Source organism: Bufo gargarizans, chromosome 2 (genome assembly GCF_014858855.1).
Source record: "Bufo gargarizans isolate SCDJY-AF-19 chromosome 2, ASM1485885v1, whole genome shotgun sequence".
NCBI lineage: Eukaryota > Metazoa > Chordata > Amphibia > Anura > Bufonidae > Bufo > Bufo gargarizans.
This window is the reverse complement of record NC_058081.1, coordinates 32,614,419-32,635,620: the sequence shown is the minus strand read 5'-3', so window position 1 is coordinate 32,635,620 and position 21,202 is coordinate 32,614,419. Positions and strand designations below refer to the sequence as shown.

At 47.0% G+C, this 21,202-nt stretch overlaps 1 protein-coding gene across 1 annotated transcript in view; it reads right to left on the bottom strand.

Annotated features, from left to right (window-relative positions):
* The window catches only part of LOC122927158 (venom factor-like), a 495,227-nt gene that overhangs the window by 337,756 nt on the left and 136,269 nt on the right, over positions 1–21,202 (bottom strand). Inside the window, exons 10-12 of the mRNA XM_044278755.1 lie at positions 3,352–3,467; positions 2,951–3,097; positions 2,032–2,238 (exon numbers count right to left, since the gene is read on the bottom strand). Coding sequence (XP_044134690.1) covers positions 2,032–2,238; positions 2,951–3,097; positions 3,352–3,467 — 470 coding nt within the window. The remainder of the gene's footprint in view (positions 1–2,031; positions 2,239–2,950; positions 3,098–3,351; positions 3,468–21,202) is intronic.

Genomic DNA, 21,202 nt, shown 5'->3' with positions numbered 1-21,202 from the left:
CACGCGCACAAGTCTCACAAGCTGACACATAGCCCTCAATAAATGTATGCAACCCTGGCCACCTTGTGCAGTAGTTCCGAAGGAACAAACAACTTTCCTGGAGGACAAGAATTAGGTGCATCTCCCTGGGCCTCCAAAACCTCTGCCTTAAGTTCAGGATAAAGGGCGGATACAATCACCCCATCAGCTAATATCGGGCCAGGATCCTCTGAATCCCCCCCCCCCCCTGGGAAAGCTACGCGGTAAAGCATCCTCTTTGACGTTCTTAACCCCAAGGCGATAGGTGACAACGAAATTAAATCTAGTAAAAAACAGCAACCATCTGGCCTGCCTCAGGTTTAGACGTTTAGCCGACTTCAGATAAGCCAGATTTTTGGGGATCAGTAATTACTGTAATGGGATGAATCGCTCCTTCCAACCAATGATGCCATTCCTCAAAAGCCAACTTAATGTCCAGCAACTCTTTATTACCTACATCATAATTTCTTTCAGTAGTAAAGAGTTTTTTAGAGAAAAAAGCACATGGGAGCCATTCGCTAGCAGAAGGACCCTGCGACAAGAATGCTCCAATGCCTACCTAGGATGCGTCAATTTCCACAATGAATGGCTGTGACACATCAGGTTGCACCAGTATAGGAGCAGAAGTAAAACATTCCTTTACCGCTGAAAAGGCATGTAATGCCTCACCCGACCAGACTGAGAAATCCGCACCTTTCTTAGTCATATCTGTTGATAATTTCACAACAGTCGAGTAATTCTAAATAGATTTAAGGTAGTAGTTGGTGAACCCCAAAAATCGCATGGGCGCTTTCAGATTTTCGGGTCGATCCCAGTCCAACACAGCACGGACTTTGTCCGGATCCATCCGAAAACCCAAAGCTGAAAGTAGGTAAACCAGGAATTGAACTTCCGGAACAGCAAATACACACTTCTCCATCTTAGCATACTATTTATTCTCCCTTAGGATCTGTAAGACCTGTCTCACGTGATCCTGATGCATCTCCGTGTCAGGGGAATACATTAAAATATCTTTAAGATATACCACCACAAACCTACCCACCAGATGATGAAAGATGTCTTTGATGAATTGTTGAAAAACAGCAGGAGCATTGGTCAACCCAAAAGGCATGACCAAATTCTCAAAATGACCTTCAGGGGTATTAAAGGCCATATTCCATTCGTCCCCCTCCTTTATCCTTACCAGATTATATGCCCCCCTCAAATCCAACCTGGAGAACACGTTGCAACCGACAATCTGATTGAACAAATCTGGGATCAAAGGAAGGGGATAGGGATCACCGACAGTAATGCAATTGTCTATGCAAAAATCACTCCAATCAAGAATCTGCCTCACTTGCCAATCGCTGGTAGGGTTATGTTTGGTTAACCACGGTAAACCTAGCACCAGAGGAGCAGGCAGAGCCTCCAGCAGAAAACACTAAATGGATTGTTGATGAGAATCTACCACCTTTAAGCGAATGTCCTGCACCATTTGTGACAAACACCAAAATGCACAATCAGTCCCAGCCCAATCTGATGTTCAGTGTTCTAGTAAATCCTCATAAACCAGTGTGGGGATGCGCATATAAGTGTTTTCTATGGGTTGAGCTATATACGTGATGTGTACAACACCATGCCACCCATGGTATTATACACATCATGTATACAGCTCAACCCATAGAAAACACTTATATGCCCCCACACTGGTTTATGAGGATTTACTTGAACACTGAACATCAGATTGGGCTGGGACTGATTGTGCATTTTGGTCTGGAGATCCCAGTCGCCTTAATCCAACCACATTGGAATGAGTGCAGTATATGGTCAACAGTGATTACAGCTTGTTGCTTCCTTCATTTTTTTATATTTTGTATATACTGTATGTATATGCATTTTAGTTTTGAATAAAATTGGGGATTTTATAAATATACCCAATATGTCCGTATGATTCCACATGTTGTGTGCCGATCAAATCTAGCTATTTTACAACAATTTATATGGTTTAAGCTTGAAAAAGACAAGGAAAGTTACCACGTAGTTGAAATGGCTGATCTGGTTTTGAACGTCATTGTCATTGCTCCGGATAATAAAGTTGATTATTGCATTCTCTCCTGGTTTCAATTCCTTTCCTATGACACTGAGATATAAGTAGTTGCCACCGGTGGATCTGTAGGCAGAGGCCACCATGGTGGCAGAAGCTTGCTTTTCCTTGGGTATCTTTTCATCTATTGTTGATACCTAGAATGAGAGAGAAGAAATAGACATCTAAAATAGAGTAGTAATAGAGTGCTTACTGTCTAATATAAAATATTCATAGTCACTAGCAGTATACAGCATTGGTTCATCTAAAGCTCTGATGCACATAGCAGCCACATTTTCATGTGAAGAGAACTTAAATTAACATCATCAAATCAACACTGTAGAACCATTAGGCTTTCTATCCATTAAAATGATATTCCAGAAATGTAATATTGATGGCGTATCCTCAGGGTAGGCCATCAATACCTGATCAGTGGCAATCAGCTGCGCCTAAGTAGCTTCGAGCTGGTTTCTGCATTAACCACCTTTATCTACTACATCAGGCATGTCAAACTGCGGCCCTCCAGCTGTTGTAAAACTACAACTCCCACAATGCCCTGCTGTAGGCTGATACCTGTAGGCTGTCCAGGCATGCTGGGAGTTGTAGTTTTACAACAGCTGGAGGGCCGCAGTTTGACATGCCTGTACTACATGGTTGGTGAATCTGTGTAGTTCTGGTTCCAACCTCCAGAGCCTGAGCTACTCTGGAACAGTTGATTGTCTGGGGCGTCAATCAGAAGATAAGTGATCAATTTTAAAATCCTGAAAATTAACACCTCCACTAAGTACATATTTCTAATGCAAGCTCATAATTTTATCATCATTATTAGTCTATTCCAAATGCAGACATGTACAAAAATGGAAATATTACTGTTATCTGCAGCAGGTTTATGTCTGGGCGAGTGTTCAGAGTCAGCCGAGCGGTTCCATCTTCCAGAGTTGTTCCTCTAGAACCTCCTGGTTCTGCTACAACAGGGACACGATGAGCCGGAGACCCATCAGGATTAGTGACAAACACCTGAAATGGATAAAACAAAAAATGAAACTCTTGTAAAAAAAAAAAAAAAAGATAATGCCCCCATACTATATAATCTTGTTATCTTCTTAATCTATCTTGGGCAAAACAAATATTTTCCTATGTAAATAATTTTTGGGCATTTTTATGCAAAAAAAGCAGAAGATGAAGGTACTAGACCCAAAAAAAAACTACAATATGATAACAGAACAATAAAACAATAATAATATAATCAAACATGAAATCAGTGCACTGACCTTAAGATCGAATGGCATTCCGGGCTTGAAAAATTTTGATGTTTTTGTGTAGAGAATTTTATAGGGAGATTCCACAATGAAGATGTTATCCAGCTCATATTCTGCTATATCACTGCCTGTAAGAGAAGCAGCCGTACATTATACTGTATTTACATGGCTATGATTAAAGGGGTTGTCCTCTCAAAAATATTCTACACTTTCCAAACCTGCAGCCGGATCTGAAGAATTTGGCAATTAACATAGTAACATAGTTTATAAGGCCGAAAAAAGCCCTCTGTCCATCCAGTTCAGCCTGTTATCCTGCAAGTTGATCCATAGGAAGCAAAAAAAGAGGTAGAAGTCAATTTTCCCCACTTAAGGGGGAAAAAAATTCCTTCCCGAATCCAATCAGGCATCAGAATAACTCCCTGGATCAGCGACCCCTCTCTAGTAGCTATAGCCTGTAATATTATTACACTCCAGAAATACATCCAGGCCCCTCTTGAATTCCTTTATTGTACTCACCATCACCACCTCCTCAGGCAGAGAGCTCCATAGTCTCACTGCTCTTACCGTAAAGAATCCTCTTCTATGTTTGTGTACAAACCTTCTGTCCTCCAGACGCAGAGGATGTCCCCTCGTCACAGTCATAGTCCTGGGGATAAATAGCTGATGGGGGCGATCTCTGTACCTGTCTTTGTCCCTGATATATTCATAGTTGTTAGATCTCCCCTCAGTTGTCTTTTTTCTAAAGTGAATAACCCTAATGTCGATACTCTTTCAGGGTACTGTAATTCCCTCATTCCTGTAATTACTTCAGTTGCCCTCCTCTGAACCCTCTCCAGCTCTGCTATGTCTGCCTTGTTCACAGGAGCCCATAACTGTACACAGTCCTCCATGTGTGGTCTGACCAGTGATTTGTAAAGTGGTAGGACTATGTTCTCATCACGGGCAGCTATGCCCCATTTGATACAACCCATTATCTTATTGGCCTTGGCAGCAGCTTCCTGACACTGGTTTCTACAGATTAGTTTGCTGTTCACTAAAATGTAATGTTATTAAAAAAAAATTGTATAGTTGAGTTATTACATAAAATGTGTTAGTATAGAGCCACCTGCTGTTTGTTCTTTTCTGGTTGAGAATTTGGTTTAGGGATTGGGAGGGGGCGGGGGTGAGGCACCATTTCAATTTTCACCTCAGGCAGCCAATAGGCTAGGTGCACCCCTGAGCCTCCTTGGTATATACAGAACCAGTGCTGTAGGTCCAGCGCTGTGTCTGTCTATGTCACAGAGGAATTTAGTTCTTGTGGGTCCTGTGGGAGGAGGTGTCTTAAACTTACATCCTCCTCGTCTCTGCTAGCCTACAGGCAGCTACACTTAACCTGCTCATCCTGGTGTCTTCTTATCAAAGTTAGAGTTAAGCTGCATTACCACGAGCCAATAATTGTCCAGATTATCGGGAGCCAATAATTATCCAGATTATCTGCGAACAGTCGTTCCCAACAATCTGCCCGTTTAAATGTGTTTACGGTAAATCCTTCGTTCATTTCTGGGCAGTAGGTTGTGTGGTCTAAACAGCAATTTGCTGAGGACAAGCGATGACAATAGTGATCCCTCGTCCTCATACAGTGGAGGTGATCGCTGCATGTAAATGCACTCTCTCCTTCACTGAACGAGCAGATGACTGTCGTGAAGGAACGTTTCCTTCCGAACAATCGGCTGCAAAATCGTCCCGTGAAAATCCACCTTTAGTTTGAGTTCAGTTTGACCTTGCTGTTACTGTTATCAATGGTGATGTTGCTGGGGGGCTTTGGTAGCTGGTGAACGTGCTGGTGCTGGCAGAGGGGGGGCGGATAGTGCTGGGCACAGGGATGGTGATGGGCGGTTTGGGAGTGATTTATATGGTATGTTCAGGGTAAGCCCTATAATTTCCCATCCTGCATAGGCCACCAGCTGACTTGAGCAGCCAATGGCTGTTGGGGCATTAAAGTAAGTAATTTATATTTTATAAATTGGTAAGGGTCGAGGAGTCCACATATAGTGTAGATCAGTGATGGTCAGTTCGCAGTGTTCGCAAGCGAACACATGCGGGCTGCCATCTTTAGTAAGGTAGACTCATCCGTCCGGCAATGCACAGGTAAGCCCTTACCATTGCCAGGAGCCGGTCTGAAATCAAATGCAGTCACCGGGAGCAGGCAGTTCCGAGAACAACCCGATGAAGGCCCCCGGCGGCTGTTCTCGGAACTGCCTGCTCCCGGTCACCGCATTTGATTTCAGACCGGCACAGGCACAGGTAAGGGCTTACCTGTGCATCGCCGGACGGGTGAGTCTACCTTACTAAAGATGGCAGCCCGCATGTGTTCACTGGCGAACACTGCGAACTGAACATCACTGGTGTAGATGCTATAGGTTTTTGTAGTGATCAGCGGCAGCCTGTAGACTGTGTACTGCAACACATTCAAAGATATAATGGGGAGGGGGGTCCTTCTAAAGTTTCCCCTGGGGCCCATAGAACTCTAGTTACACTACACATACATGTGCCAGCCAGGGCCCGATTATGGGATAAGTAAAAGTGCCACCATCCTATCCCACCTAACCGTACATCATGAAGGAAGCTGTGATACCATTTAGGAGCTCACTGAACTGAATTTTATGTCAGTGGACTTCGATCCGAATTTCAGGAAAAATGTGATTAGTAATACAGGTGAATTTCATCACATTTTGGGTGTAACAAATAGATTTTTCTTGAAATGGTGGTAAAAACAATCCATCCATTTGATTGCTTAGAGGCCGTTGTGGCCATCTTGATGAAAGAAAATGTGCCAAATCTCATGCACTGTGAACTGTGACATCGCCACGTCATCATGCTGGCCGGGCATGGTGATGTCATCAGTAGAGTTGAGCGAACACCTGGATGTTCGGGTTCGAGAAGTTCGGCCGAACTTCCCGAAAATGTTCGGGTTCGGGATCCGAACCCGATCCGAACTTCGTCCCGAACCCGAACCCCATTGAAGTCAATGGGGACCCGAACTTTTCGGCACTAAAAAGGCTGTAAAACAGCCCAGGAAAGGGCTAGAGGGCTGCAAAAGGCAGCAACATGTAGGTAAATCCCCTGCAAACAAATGTGGATAGGGAAATGAATTAAAATAAAAATTAAATAAATAAAAAATAACCAAAATCAATTGGAGAGAGGTCCCATAGCAGAGAATCTGGCTTCCCGTCACCCACCACTGGAACAGTCCATTCTCAGATATTTAGGCCCCGGAAACCAGGCAGAGGAGAGAGGTCCCGTAACAGAGAATCTGGCTTCATGTCAGCAGAGAATTAGTCTGCATGTCATAGCAGAGAATGAGGCTTCACGTCAGCCACCACTGCAACAGTCCATTGGCATATATTTAGGCCCAGCACCCAGGCAGAGGAGAGAGGTCCCGTAACAGACAATCTGGCTTCATGTCAGCAGAGAATCAGTCTTCATGTCATAGCAGAGAATCAGGCTTCACGTCACCCACCACTGTAAGAGTCCATTTTCATAAATTTAGGCCCAGCACCCAGGCAGAGGAGAGAGGTCCCGTAACTGACAATCTGGCTTCATGTCAGCAGAGAATTAGTCTGCATGTCATAGCAGAGAATGAGGCTTCACGTCACCCACCACTGCAACAGTCCATTGTCATAAATTTAGGCCCAGCACCCAGGCAGAGGAGAGAGGTCCCGTAACAGACAATCTGGCTTCATGTCAGCAGAGAATTAGTCTGCATGTCATAGCAGAGAATGAGGCTTCACGTCACCCACCACTGTAAGAGTCCATTTTCATAAGTTTAGGCCCAGCACCCAGGCAGAGGAGAGAGGTCCCGTAACAGAGGATCTGGCTTCATGTCAGCAGAGAATCAGTCTTCATGTCATAGCAGAGAATCAGGCTTCACGTCAGCCACCACTGTAAGAGTCCATTTTCATAAGTTTAGGCCCAGCACCCAGGCAGAGGAGAGAGGTCCCGTAACAGACAATCTGGCTTCATGTCAGCAGAGAATCAGTCTGCATGTCATAGAAGAGAATCAGGCTTCACGTCAGCCACCACTGCAACAGTCCATTGGCATATATTTAGGCCCAGCACACAGGCAGAGGAGAGAGGTCCCGTAACAGACAATCTGGCTTCATGTCAGCAGAGAATTAGTCTGCATGTCATAGCAGAGAATGAGGCTTCACGTCAGCCACCACTGCAACAGTCCATTGGCATATATTTAGGCCCAGCACCCAGGCAGAGGAGAGAGGTCCCGTAACAGACAATCTGGCTTCATGTCAGCAGAGAATCATTCTTCATGTCATAGCAGAGAATCAGGCTTCACGTCACCCACCACTGTAACAGTCCATTTTCATAAATTTAGGCCCAGCACCCAGGCAGAAGAGAGAGGTCCCGTAACAGACAATCTGGCTTCATGTCAGCAGAGAATTAGTCTGCATGTCATAGCAGAGAATGAGGCTTCACGTCACCCACCACTGTAAGAGTCCATTTTCATAAGTTTAGGCCCAGCACCCAGGCAGAGGCGAGAGGTCCCGTAACAGACAATCTGGCTTCATGTCAGCAGAGAATCAGTCTTCATGTCATAGCAGAGAATCAGGCTTCACGTCAGCCACCACTGTAAGAGTCCATTTTCATAAGTTTAGGCCCAGCACCCAGGCAGAGGAGAGAGGTCCCGTAACAGACAATCTGGCTTCATGTCAGCAGAGAATCAGTCTCCATGTCATAGAAGAGAATCAGGCTTCACGTCAGCCACCACTGCAACAGTCCATTGGCATATATTTAGGCCCAGCACACAGGCAGAGGAGAGAGGTCCCGTAACAGACAATCTGTCTTCATGTCAGCAGAGAATTAGTCTGCATGTCATAGCAGAGAATGAGGCTTCACGTCAGCCACCACTGCAACAGTCCATTGGCATATATTTAGGCCCAGCACCCAGGCAGAGGAGAGAGGTCCCGTAACAGACAATCTGGCTTCATGTCAGCAGAGAAACAGTCTTCATGTCATAGCAGAGAATCAGGCTTCACGTCACCCACCACTGTAACAGTCCATTTTCATAAATTTAGGCCCAGCACCCAGGCAGAGGAGAGAGGTCCTGTAACAGACAATCTGGCTTCATGTCAGCAGAGAATTAGTCTGCATGTCATAGCAGAGAATGAGGCTTCACGTCACCCACCACTGTAAGAGTCCATTTTCATAAGTTTAGGCCCAGCACCCAGGCAGAGGAGAGAGGTCCCGTAACAGACAATCTGGCTTCATGTCAGCAGAGAATCAGTCTTCATATCATAGCAGAGAATCAGGCTTCACGTCACCCACCACTGCAACAGTCCATTTTCATAAATTTAGGCCCAGCACCCAGGCAGAGGAGAGAGGTCCCGTAACAGAGGATCTGGCTTCATGTCAGCAGAGAATCAGTCTGCATGTCATAGCAGAGAATCAGGCTTCACGTCAGCCACCACTGCAACAGTCCATTGTCATAAATTTAGGCCCAGCACCCAGGCAGAGGAGAGAGGTCCCGTAACAGACAATCTGGCTTCATGTCAGCAGAGAATTAGTCTGCATGTCATAGCAGAGAATGAGGCTTCACGTCAGCCACCAGTGCAACAGTCCATTGGCATAAATTTAGGCCCAGCACCCAGGCAGAGGAGAGAGGTCCCGTAACAGACAATCTGGCTTCATGTCAGCAGAGAATTAGTCTGCATGTCATAGCAGAGAATGAGGCTTCACGTCACCCACCACTGCAACAGTCCATTGGCATATATTTAGGCCCAGCACCCAGGCAGAGGAGAGAGGTCCCGTAACAGACAATCTGGCTTCATGTCAGCAGAGAATCAGTCTGCATGTCATAGCAGAGAATGAGGCTTCACGTCAGCCACCACTGCAACAGTCCATTGGCATATATTTAGGCCCAGCACACAGGCAGAGGAGAGAGGTCCCGTAACAGACAATCTGGCTTCATGTCAGCAGAGAATTAGTCTGCATGTCATAGCAGAGAATGAGGCTTCACGTCAGCCACCACTGCAACAGTCCATTGGCATATATTTAGGCCTAGCACCCAGGCAGAGGAGAGAGGTCCCGTAACAGACAATCTGGCTTCATGTCAGCAGAGAATCAGTCTGCATGTCATAGCAGAGAATGAGGCTTCACGTCAGCCACCACTGCAACAGTCCATTGGCATATATTTAGGCCCAGCACACAGGCAGAGGAGAGAGGTCCCGTAACAGACAATCTGGCTTCATGTCAGCAGAGAATTAGTCTGCATGTCATAGCAGAGAATGAGGCTTCACGTCAGCCACCACTGCAACAGTCCATTGGCATATATTTAGGCCCAGCACCCAGGCAGAGGAGAGAGGTCCCGTAACAGACAATCTGGCTTCATGTCAGCAGAGAATCAGTCTGCATGTCATAGCAGAGAATGAGGCTTCACGTCAGCCACCACTGCAACAGTCCATTGGCATATATTTAGGCCCAGCACACAGGCAGAGGAGAGAGGTCCCGTAACAGACAATCTGGCTTCATGTCAGTAGAGAATCAGTCTGCATGTCATAGCAGAGAATCAGGCTTCACGTCACCCACCACTGTAAGAGTCCATTTTCATAAATTTAGGCCCAGCACCCAGGCAGAGGAGAGAGGTCCCGTAACAGAGGATCTGGCTTCATGTCAGCAGAGAATCATTCTGCATGTCATAGCAGAGAATCAGGCTTCACGTCACCCAACATTGGAACAGTCCATTGGCATATATTTAGGCCCCGGCACCCAGACAGAGGAGAGGTTCATTCAACTTTGGGTAGCCTCGCAATATAATGGTAAAATGAAAATAAAAATAGGATTGAATGAGGAAGTGCCCTGGAGTCCAATAATATATGGTTAAGGGGAGGTAGTTAATGTCTAATCTGGACAAGGGACGGACAGATCCTGTGGGATCCATGCCTGGTTCATTTTTATGAACGTCAGCTTGTCCACATTGGCTGTAGACAGGCGGCTGCGTTTGTCTGTAATGACGCCCCCTGCCGTGCTGAATACACGTTCAGACAAAACGCTGGCCGCCGGGCAGGCCAGCACCTCCAAGGCATAAAAGGCTAGCTCTGGCCACGTGGACAATTTAGAGACCCAGAAGTTGAATGGGGCCGAACCATCAGTCAGTACGTGGAGGGGTGTGCACATGTACTGTTCCACCATGTTAGTGAAATGTTGCCTCCTGCTAACACGTTGCGTATCAGGTGGTGGTGCAGTTAGCTGTGGCGTGTTGACAAAAGTTTTCCACATCTCTGCCATGCTAACCGTGCCCTCAAAGGAGCTGGCATTGACACAGCTGCCTTGGCGACCTCTTGCTCCTCCTCTGCCTTGGCCTTGGGCTTCCACTTGTTTCCCTGTGACATTTGGGAATGCTCTCAGTAGCGCGTCTACCAACGTGCGCTTGTACTCGCGCATCTTCCTATCACGCTCCAGTGCAGGAAGTAAGGTGGGCATATTGTCTTTGTAGCGTGGATCCAGCAGGGTGGCAACACAGTAGTACGCACAGGTTAAAATGTGGGCAACTCTGCTGTCGTTGCGCAGGCACTGCAGCATGTAGTCGCTCATGTGTGCCAGGCTGCCCAGGGGTAAGGACAAGCTGTCCTCTGTGGGAGGCGTATCGTCATCGTCCTGCCTTTCCCCCCAGCCACGCACCAGTGATGGACCCGAGCTGCGTTGGGTGCCACCCCGCTGTGACCATGCTTCATCCTCATCCTCCTCCACCTCCTCCTCATCCTCGTCCTCCTCGTCCTCCAGTAGTGGGCCCTGGCTGGCCACATTTGTACCTGGCCTCTGCTGTTGCCAAAAACCTCCCTCTGAGTCACTTCGAAGAGACTGGCCTGAAAGTGCTAAAAATGACCCCTCTTCCTCCTCCTCCTCCTCCTCCTGGGCCACCTCCTCTTCCATCATCGCCCTAAGTGTTTTCTCAAGGAGACATAGAAGTGGTATTGTAACGCTGATAACGGCGTCATCGCCACTGGCCATGTTGGTGGAGTACTCGAAACAGCGCAACAGGGCACACAGGTCTCGCATGGAGGCCCAGTGATTGGTGGTGACGTGGTGCTGTTCTGTAGTGCGACTGACCCGTGCGTGCTGCAGCTGAAACTGCACTATGGCCTGCTGCTGCTCGCACAGTCTGTCCAGCATGTGCAAGGTGGAGTTCCACCTGGTGGGCACGTCGCATATGAGCGGGAAGGCCGAAGTTACGCTGTAGCGCAGACAGGCGAGCAGCAGCAGGATGTGAACGCCGGAAGCGCGAACAGACGGCCCGCACTTTATGCAGCAGCTCTGACATGTCGGGGTAGTTGTGTATGAACTTCTGCACCACCAAATTCAGCACATGCGCCAAGCAAGGGATGTGCGTCAAATTGGCTAGTCCCAGAGCTGCAACGAGATTTCGCCCATTATCACACACCACCAGGCCGGGCTTGAGGCTCACCGGCAGCAACCACTCGTCGGTCTGTTGTTCTATACCCCGCCACAACTCCTGTGCGGTGTGGGGCCTGTCCCCCAAACATATGAGTTTCAGAATGGCCTGCTGACGTTTACCCCGGGCTGTGCTGAAGTTGGTGGTGAAGGTGTGTGGCTGACTGGATGAGCAGGTGGAAGAAGAGGAGGAGGAAGCCGAGAAGGAGGAGGTGGCAACAGGAGGCAAAGAATGTTGCCCTGCGATCCTTGGCGGCGGAAGGACGTGCGCCAAACAGCTCTCCGCCTGGGGCCCAGCTGCCACTACATTTACCCAGTGTGCAGTTAGGGAGATATAGCGTCCCTGGCCGTGCTTACTGGTCCACGCACAGTGCACACTTGATTTTATCGGATACTTGGTTGTGCAGGGAAGGCACGGCTCTCTTGGAGAAGTAGTGCGGCTGGGAACAACATACTGTGGGACAGCAAGCGACATGAGCTGTTTGAAGCTGTCTGTGTCCACCAGCCTAAATGACAGCATTTCATAGGCCAGTAGTTTAGAAATGCTGGCATTCAGGGCCAGGGATCGAGGGTGGCTAGGTGGGAATTTACGCTTTCTCTCAAATGTTTGTGAGATGTAGAGCTGAACGCTGCCGTGTGACATGGTTGAGACGCTTGGTGACGGAGGTGGTGGTGTTGGTGGTACATCCCCTGTTTGCTGGGCGGCAGGTGCCAACGTTCCTCCAGAGGCGGAGGAAGAGGCCGAGGCGGCAGCAGCAGAAGAGGCCGAGGCGGCAGCAGCAGAAGAGGTAGCAGGGGGAGCCTGAGTGACTTCCTTGGTTTTAAGGTGTTTACTCCACTGCAGTTCATGCTTTGCATGCAGGTGCCTGGTCATGCAGGTTGTGCTCAGGTTCAGAACGTTAATGCCTCGCTTCAGGCTCTGATGGCACAGCGTGCAAACCACTCGGGTCTTGTCGTCAGCACATTGTTTGAAGAAGTGCCATGCCAGGGAACTCCTTGAAGCTGCCTTTGGGGTGCTCGGTCCCAGATGGCGGCGGTCAGTAGCAGGCGGAGTCTCTTGGCGGCGGGTGTTCTGCTTTTGCCCACTGCTCCCTCTTTTGCTACGCTGTTGGCTCGGTCTCACCACTGCCTCTTCCTCCGAACTGTGAAAGTCAGTGGCACGACCTTCATTCCATGTGGGGTCTAGGACCTCATCGTCCCCTGCATCGTCTTCCACCCAGTCTTGATCCCTGACCTCCTGTTCAGTCTGCACACTGCAGAAAGACGCAGCAGTTGGCACCTGTGTTTCGTCATCATCAGAGACATGCTGAGGTGGTATTCCCATGTCCTCATCATCAGGAAACATAAGTGGTTGTGCGTCAGTGCATTCTATGTCTTTCACCGCTGGGGAAGGGCTAGGTGGATGCCCTTGGGAAACCCTGCCAGCGGAGTCTTCAAACAGCATAAGAGACTGCTGCATAACTTGAGGCTCAGACAGTTTCCCTGGTATGCATGGGGCTGATGGGACAGACTGATTGGTTTGGTTTTCAGGCGCCATCTGTGCGCTTTCTGCAGAAGACTGGGTGGGAGATAATGTGAACGTGCTGGATCCACTGTCGGCCACCCAATTGACTAATGCCTGTACCTGCTCAGGCCTTACCATCCTTAGAACGGCATTGGGCCCCACCATATATCACTGTAAATTCTGGCGGCTACTGGGACCTGAGGTAGTTGGTACACTAGGACGTGTGGATGTGGCAGAACGGCCACGTCCTCTCCCAGCACCAGAGGGTCCACTAACACCACCACGACCATGTCCACGTCCGCGTCCCTTACTAGATGTTTTCCTCATTGTTATGGTTCACCACAACAACAAAAATATTATTTGGCCCAATGTATTGTATTCAAATTCAGCGGGATATAAATTTGAGGCCTACTATTTAGGCGCTGGGTGACCGGTATGGATTTAGTGACAGAATTAGACTTGGAAATGCACAGTAGCGTGTGTGTGAAGTTATTCTGAATGACCCTATGTGCACCTTGAATATTACATACCCTTTTAGGGATAGATTTCAAATAGCTCTGATATAGCAGAAACCACTAAATTATGAAATTGCTAAATTGGGAATTGTATTTCAACCCTGAACAAAAAATGTGCTTTGACGGACACTAAATAACTTGCCCAGCCACAACAGTACAGCGGTAACGACAGATTTAGCGGGATATAAATTTGAGGCCTAGTATTTAGGCGCTGGGTGACCGGTATGGATTTAGTGACAGAATTAGACTGGGATATGGCCAAAAAATAACCACACTATTGCTGGTTAAATGCACTTGGTGACGGGCGCAGCTTGCCCCTGATGTAGTATATGGCCAAAAAATGAACAGACTATTGCTGGTTAAATGCACTTGGTGTGACAGCTTGACCAACCACACTACTGATGGTTAAATGCACTTGGTGACGGGCGCAGCTTGCCCCTGATGTAGTATATGGCCAAAAAAAAACACACTATTGCTGGTTAAATGCACTTGGTGACGGGCGCAGCTTGCCCCTGATGTAGTATATGGCCAAAAAATGAACAGACTATTGCTGGTTAAATGCACTTGGTGTGATAGCTTGACCAACCACACTACTGAGGGTTAAATGCACTTGGTGACGGGCGCAGCTTGCCCCTGATGTAGTATATGGCCAAAAAATGAACAGACTATTGCTGGTTAAATGCACTTGGTGACGGGCGCAGCTTGCCCCTGATTTAGTAAATGGCCAAAAAATGAACAGACTATTGCTGGTTAAATGCACTTGGTGTGATAGCTTGACCAACCACACTACTGAGGGTTAAATGCACTTGGTGACGGGCGCAGCTTGCCCCTGATGTAGTATATGGCCAAAAAATAAACAGACTATTGCTGGTTAAATGCACTTGGTGTGACAGCTTCACCCTGATGTAGGCTTTAGCCAAAAAACAACCACACCATTGAGGGTTAAATGCACTTAGTCGCAGCTTGTGCTGGCGCACCACAAGACACAAAATGGCCGCCGATCACCCCAGAAAAATGTGACTGACAAACGGTCTGGGCAGCCTAAAAACAGTGAGCAATTGAGTATCAGCAGCTCAATGATCCACAGCTGCAGATCGATCAATAATCAAGTACTTTGGAGGAGTTAATCTGCCTAATCTCGCCCTACTGTCGCAGCCGCAACCTCTCCCTACGCTAATCAGAGCAGAGTGACGGGCGGCGCTATGTGACTCCAGCTTAAATAGAGGCTGGGTCACATGGTGCTCTGGCCAATCACAGCCATGCCAATAGTAGGCATGGCTGTGACGGCCTCTTGGGGCAAGTAGTATGACGCTTGTTGATTGGCTCCTTTGCAGCCTTTCAAAAAGCGCCAAGAAAGCGTCACAAAAGCGCCAAGAAAGCGACGAACACCGAACCCGAACCCGGACTTTTACAAAAATGTCCGGGTTCGGGTCCGTGTCACGGACACCCCAAAATTCGGTACGAACCCGAACTATACAGTTCGAGTTCGCTCATCCCTAGTCATCAGTGATGATGTCACTGCGCCCACCCAGTGTGATGACATTCTATCGTTATCATGTCAGCGGGCATGAGATTTGACACCTTTTCTTAAATCAAGAGGGTCACGACGGCCTCTCCACGATCAACTGGATGAGGTCAGCATTGAATGTGGCTTCTGAGGGGTTCAATGAATGGGGGGCGGCACGATTGCTGTTCCCCGTTATTGTGCCCGCTTAATACAATGTACTTTGTAACAAATTGAATTTCTTCTCCAAGTTTGGCGAGGCTGCCGAATCCATTTTTTAAAAACTTTGCTCATCACTACCAGATACATCTGATACTGTAGCAATAAATACTTAGAGTTATACAACTTTCCATGTACACACCATATAGGTAAAACCTTTTGGAAAAAATGAGTTTGATCTGTCCACCCTGTTCTTTTGAAGTCCACTTGTTTCTAGCTCAGAAATGTAATATAATGTGCAAAACACCAGAAAAAGAAGAGTAAGCAAAGATGGGGGCAGATTTTGAGCTTTCTTGGAAATATTTGATCATTTGGCACAGAGATGAACTAGTCGGTTCATAACTTAACGTTTATACGTTTAGTATACGCTGTCTTTAGCAGATGTTACGAGCAGGAAAAGTACATGTCTTTCGTACCCCACTGGATCAATTTTTCTGTGGCAGCAATGAGGCACCACCCCAGCAACAAGGCCACCTCCATCTCCTCCATGGACGCTCGCCTGTCCACAACAGCAGCAGGGCACATTGTCACTCCCACTTCCCCTCCTTTCTCTCACATGTGTCAAGTCAAGCATTGCCATGCCATATTGAAGGTGATCAACCTGGGCAAGAGTAGCCACACAGGCAAGCAGTTGCTAAAGTACATCAAGCAGCAAACATCACATTGGCTGTTACTCTGCCGACTCCAACTGGGCAAGGTGGTCAGCAACAAGAGCCACAATGTTGTGTCATGTGCCAGACCTCCTCAGCAGGGAGCATGTGTTGTTTCAAGGTCAGGCAGCTGCAGCTCATTTGAGGCACCTGTTGGGGGCTCAATCCCTTCAAAGAGACTACAAAGTTTGTCAGCAGGGACAATTGTGGCATGGACAATGTCATCCCCCTCATATTTATCTCAGAACAAACGATGACAGAAGAAGAACAGCTAACACATCTCGCTGTCCGCCCTGTAGCAGTTGCTGACCCACAAGGAGAAATTCTCATAATGGTGGAGGATATAGGATGAAAAACTGCCACTGGAGAAGGAATCAGAGGTGGAGAAGCAGGAGGATGATGATGACGATAGCACCCACCAGTCCACCCAATTGTCTCAGTGGGGAGGGGAGCCGGAAAGAACTGGCTTAAAGAGCATGTTAGCCAGAATGGCGAGCTGTATGCTCGCTTGCTTAAGCACTGACAGGTGTACAAGCGTATCGTTGACATCAAGCAGTCTGATGATTACTGGATAGCCATGCTTTTAGACCCTCACTACTAAAGAAAAATGAGGGAATGTTTTCCTCCTATCGAAAGTGAGGCAAAATTATTTTATTAAAACTTTTTTTTTTCTCTGCTGTGTGTTGCCATTTAAACCCATTTCTTTTTTCTCTGCTTGATTAAGGGGAGTGCCCTGGGCAACCAGGTGCTATAAATTGAACCATTAAACTCTCCAGATCTTGCTCTTCCCGAGGCTTGCTCTACTAAGTGGGCTTCTTAATAAGTGGATTTAAAGAAAAGGGGTTTAAGACAAGGACTCAGGAAACTAAGGTTGGATATATTTTCCTTGTGTGTTGTTGGCTTAATCCTAGGTAGTCCTTCAACTACAGCAGACAGGGTCTAATTCTAAATCCTATTTACTGTTTTACTTTTTTACTGTTGTAATCCCCATTTAGTATGTGTTGCACAATTGACAACACAGTCCAGTGCACATCTTGCATGATGTATGCAGTCCTGGAACAGCCGTTCGAGGGTGTATATCTTTGTTCAAGATGTGAGCAAATTACCTGTTTGGAATCGCAAATCGAGTCTCTAAATGGGAAAGTTGCAACACTGAGAGGCATTGACAATTTGCAAATTGCTTCTCACCGAGCAAGCACTCTTTGGGGTAGATGAGGGAGAGGGTGACAGAGAGGAGGCTGAGGAAAGTGAGGTAGCTAGCTGGGTAACAGTTACAAAGCGCGGTAGAGGGAAGAGTCCCAGGGAGGCTAGCCCTGATCTGACACACCCCAACAAGTTTGCACGTTTGGCAGATGAGGGGGATGTCAGTCCAGAGACGGCACTGCTGCAGCCGGACACTTCCTCTGCCAGTCAGGGGAATGTCAGCTCCAGTAAGCAGGGAACCAGGAGAGCAGGACAGGCCAGACAGGTGCTGGTAGTGGGAGACTCCATTATTAGGGGAACAGATAGGGAAATCTGTCACAAAGACCGTGATCGCCGAACAGTGTGCTGTCTTCCTGGCGCTAGAGTCGACACATCTTGGATCGGGTTGACAGATTACTGGGAGGGGCTGGAGAAGATCCAGCGGTCATGGTCCATATTGGAACCAATGACAAAGTTAGGGGTAGGTGGAGAGTCCTTAAAAATGATTTCAGGGATTTAGGTCAAATGCTTAGGGCAAGGACCTCAAAAGTTGTATTTTCCCAAATACTACCTGTACCACGGGCCACACAAGAAAGGCAGCGGGAGATTAGAGAGATTAACAAGTGGCTCAAGAACTGGTGTAGGAAGGAGGGGTTTGGGTTCCTGGAGAACTGGTCCGACTTCTCTATCGGCTACAGGCTCTATCGTAGGGACGGGCTGCACCTCAATGGGGAAGGGGCAGCTGTGCTGGGGAGAAATATGGCTAGAAGGTTGGAGGAGTGTTTAAACTAGGGACTGGGGGGGAGGGAAATTACATTATAGGAGGGGAAGATAGTGCAGATAGAGACCGGGGGCAAGGTAGTGGGACTGGGGGAGAAATGAAAGGAGGGACTAGAACAGTTCAGAAGGAAAGGTGTAGGGTAAAAAAATATACATAAACCTCTTAATTGTATGTATAGTAATGCCAGAAGCCTGACTAATAAACCTGGGGAGCTGGAATTAGTGATGTGTGAGGAGAACTATGACATAGTAGGAATAACTGAGACATGGCTGGATGATAGCTATGACTGGGCATTTAATGTACAAGGTTACAGTCTGTTTAGAAAGATCGTCAAAACCGGAGAGGTGGAGGGGTTTGCCTTTATGTAAAGTCTTGTCTAAAGCCCACACTCCGTGAAGATATAAGTGAGGGACATGAACATGTGGAGTCACTGTAGGTAGAGATATATGGAGCTAAAAAGAACAATAAATTACTAATAGGAGTTTACTATAAACCACCTAATATACCAGAGTCCACAGAAAATCTACTACTAAACGAGATAGACGAGGCGGCAAATCATAATGAGGTGGTTATTATGGGGGACTTCAGCTACCCAGATATCGACTGGGAAACTGAAACTTGTATATCTCATAAAGGAAACAGGTTCTTGGCAATAACCAAAGACAATTACCTCTCCCAACTGGTTCAGGACCCGACTAGAGGGACGGCCATACTGGACTTAGTATTAACTAATAGGCCTGACAGAACAACAGACGTGCAGGTTGGGGGACACCTGGGAAATAGTGACCACAAAGTAATAACCTTCCAATTATCATTCAAAAGAGCGTTTCTACAGGGAGGAACTAAAATACCAAACTTCAAAAAAGTAAAATTTAGCCAACTAAGAGAGGCCATAGGCCTAACTAAATGGGATAAAGTCCTCACAAAAAAAAATACAGCCACAAAATGGGATATCTTTAAAAGCATCCTAAAATCTCAGTGTGAGAGGTACATACCATATGGGAATAAAAGGTTAAGGAACAAAAAGAAACCAATGTGGATAAACAGAACTGTAAAGAAAGCAATAAATGACAAAAAGAAAGCATATAAAACGCTAAAACAGGAGGGTAGCACGGAAGCACTGAAAAACTATAAGGAAAAAATAGAACATGTAAAAAACTAATAAAAGCGGCCAAACTAGAGACCGAGAGATTAATTGCCAATGAGAGTAAAACTAACCCTAAAATGTTCTTCAATTATATAAATGCTAAAAAGTATAAATCTGAAGGTGTCGGCCCTTTAAAGAGTAATGAGGGGGAAGTCGCAGAGAGTGACGAGGAGAAAGCAAAGCTGTTAAATATTTTTTTCTCCAATGTAAACTGTCAGATGACATGCCGAATGTTAAAATAAATTCTCCATTAAAAGTGTCCTGTCTGACCCAGGAAGAAGTGCAACAGCGACTTAAAAAGATTAAAATAGACAAATCGCCAGGACCGGATGGCATACACCCCCGTATCCTAAGGGAATTAAGTAATGTCATAGCCAGACCCTTATTTCTGATATTTGCAGATTCTATATTGACAGGGAATGTCCCACAGGATTGGCGCATGGCAAATGTGGTGCCAATATTCAAAAAGGGTCCAAAAACAGAGCCTGGAAACTATAGGCCAGTAAGTTTAACATGGGGAATATTGGCTTTTACCTCACAGGGTTTTTTTTTGCCTGGATCAACTTGTAGGATAACAGGCCGAACTGGATGGACAAATGGCTTTTTTTCGGCCTTATGTACTATGTTATGCACTTTGTTACAAAGAAAACACTGTGTAAACAGCTGCCAGCATGTCTGAAAGGGATGCCCTTCTCTGCCCTCTACAGAGTCACCAACCTCCCTCCACCACTAGCAGTAGCAGCAGCCAGGTCAGTCTACTCAACATAATGGAGCAGTTTTTTTCATGTGCTGCGCAAGGCTGAGGCAAATCAGCAAACCAAAACCTCCTGCCTGAACACCAGGTTCAGGTCTTCCTGCACTCTGGCTTGTCTCTGGTGCTTACCCTGTTCTCTGAACCCATGGATTTCTGGGAAGGCAGAATGGAATAGTGGCCGAACTAGCACAGTATGCTGTTCTTCTTTCAGCAATGCATGTGATACCCAAACAAACCAAGTTGTCCTCTGCAAGTGTCCAAAGCATCACTTTTGTCAAAATGTATCAAGCCTGGATTTGGAAGGATTTTATTACTCCCCCAGCTGAGGCTGATAAATAGATCTGGACTTGCATTGCTCATGGTGCCCCATCTAGCCACTGTTGCTGTTTGCCTGCCTGCCTTCATGGATACTATCATGTTGCCTGCCTACCATCATGTTCAGTATGGCTGATGCTGCCTCCATCATCCCACTGCTGCCATCAGGTCGCTACTGCTAGCTGCCTACTATCATGTTCTGTATGGCTGCTGCTGCCACCATCATACCACTACTGCGGCCTGCCTGCCAACATGTACCACATGATTGCTGCCGCAACTGCCTCGGCTGCTGCTCCTCGCTGCCAATCCCCTACTGCCACTACAATTAATGCTATGCATCCGCCACTACAACCACTACTACTACCACACATAGACAGCCTATCTACTGCCTTGTACGTTCTATGCTATACTACATTCTGCTGCCACCGCTATTGCGTCCACATGCCTCTAAAACCCCACCCTTTCCACATCAACACTGCACTGCTGCTGCTCCTAATTAAAAGAGAATGTTTCTTGGCTCCTTAAGAACAAGACACTTTTCTTTCTGACTATTAAGGCCCCTTTCACACGGGTGAGAATTCCGGACGGGTGCAATGCGTGAGGTGAACGCATTGCACCCGCACTGAATCCGGACCCATTCACTTTAGTGGGGCTGTTTAGATAAGCGGTGATTTTCACGCATCACTTGTGCATTGCGTGAAAATCGCAGCATGTTCTATATTCTGTGTTTTTTACCGCCATACAAATGAATAGTAGTGGGTGGTTTGTGTGCTGGCACACGGTAGGGTACTTCTTTGGCGCACAAAAGACGACCTCAATTGGGGAACGTTTGGTTTAATAGCTGTTTATT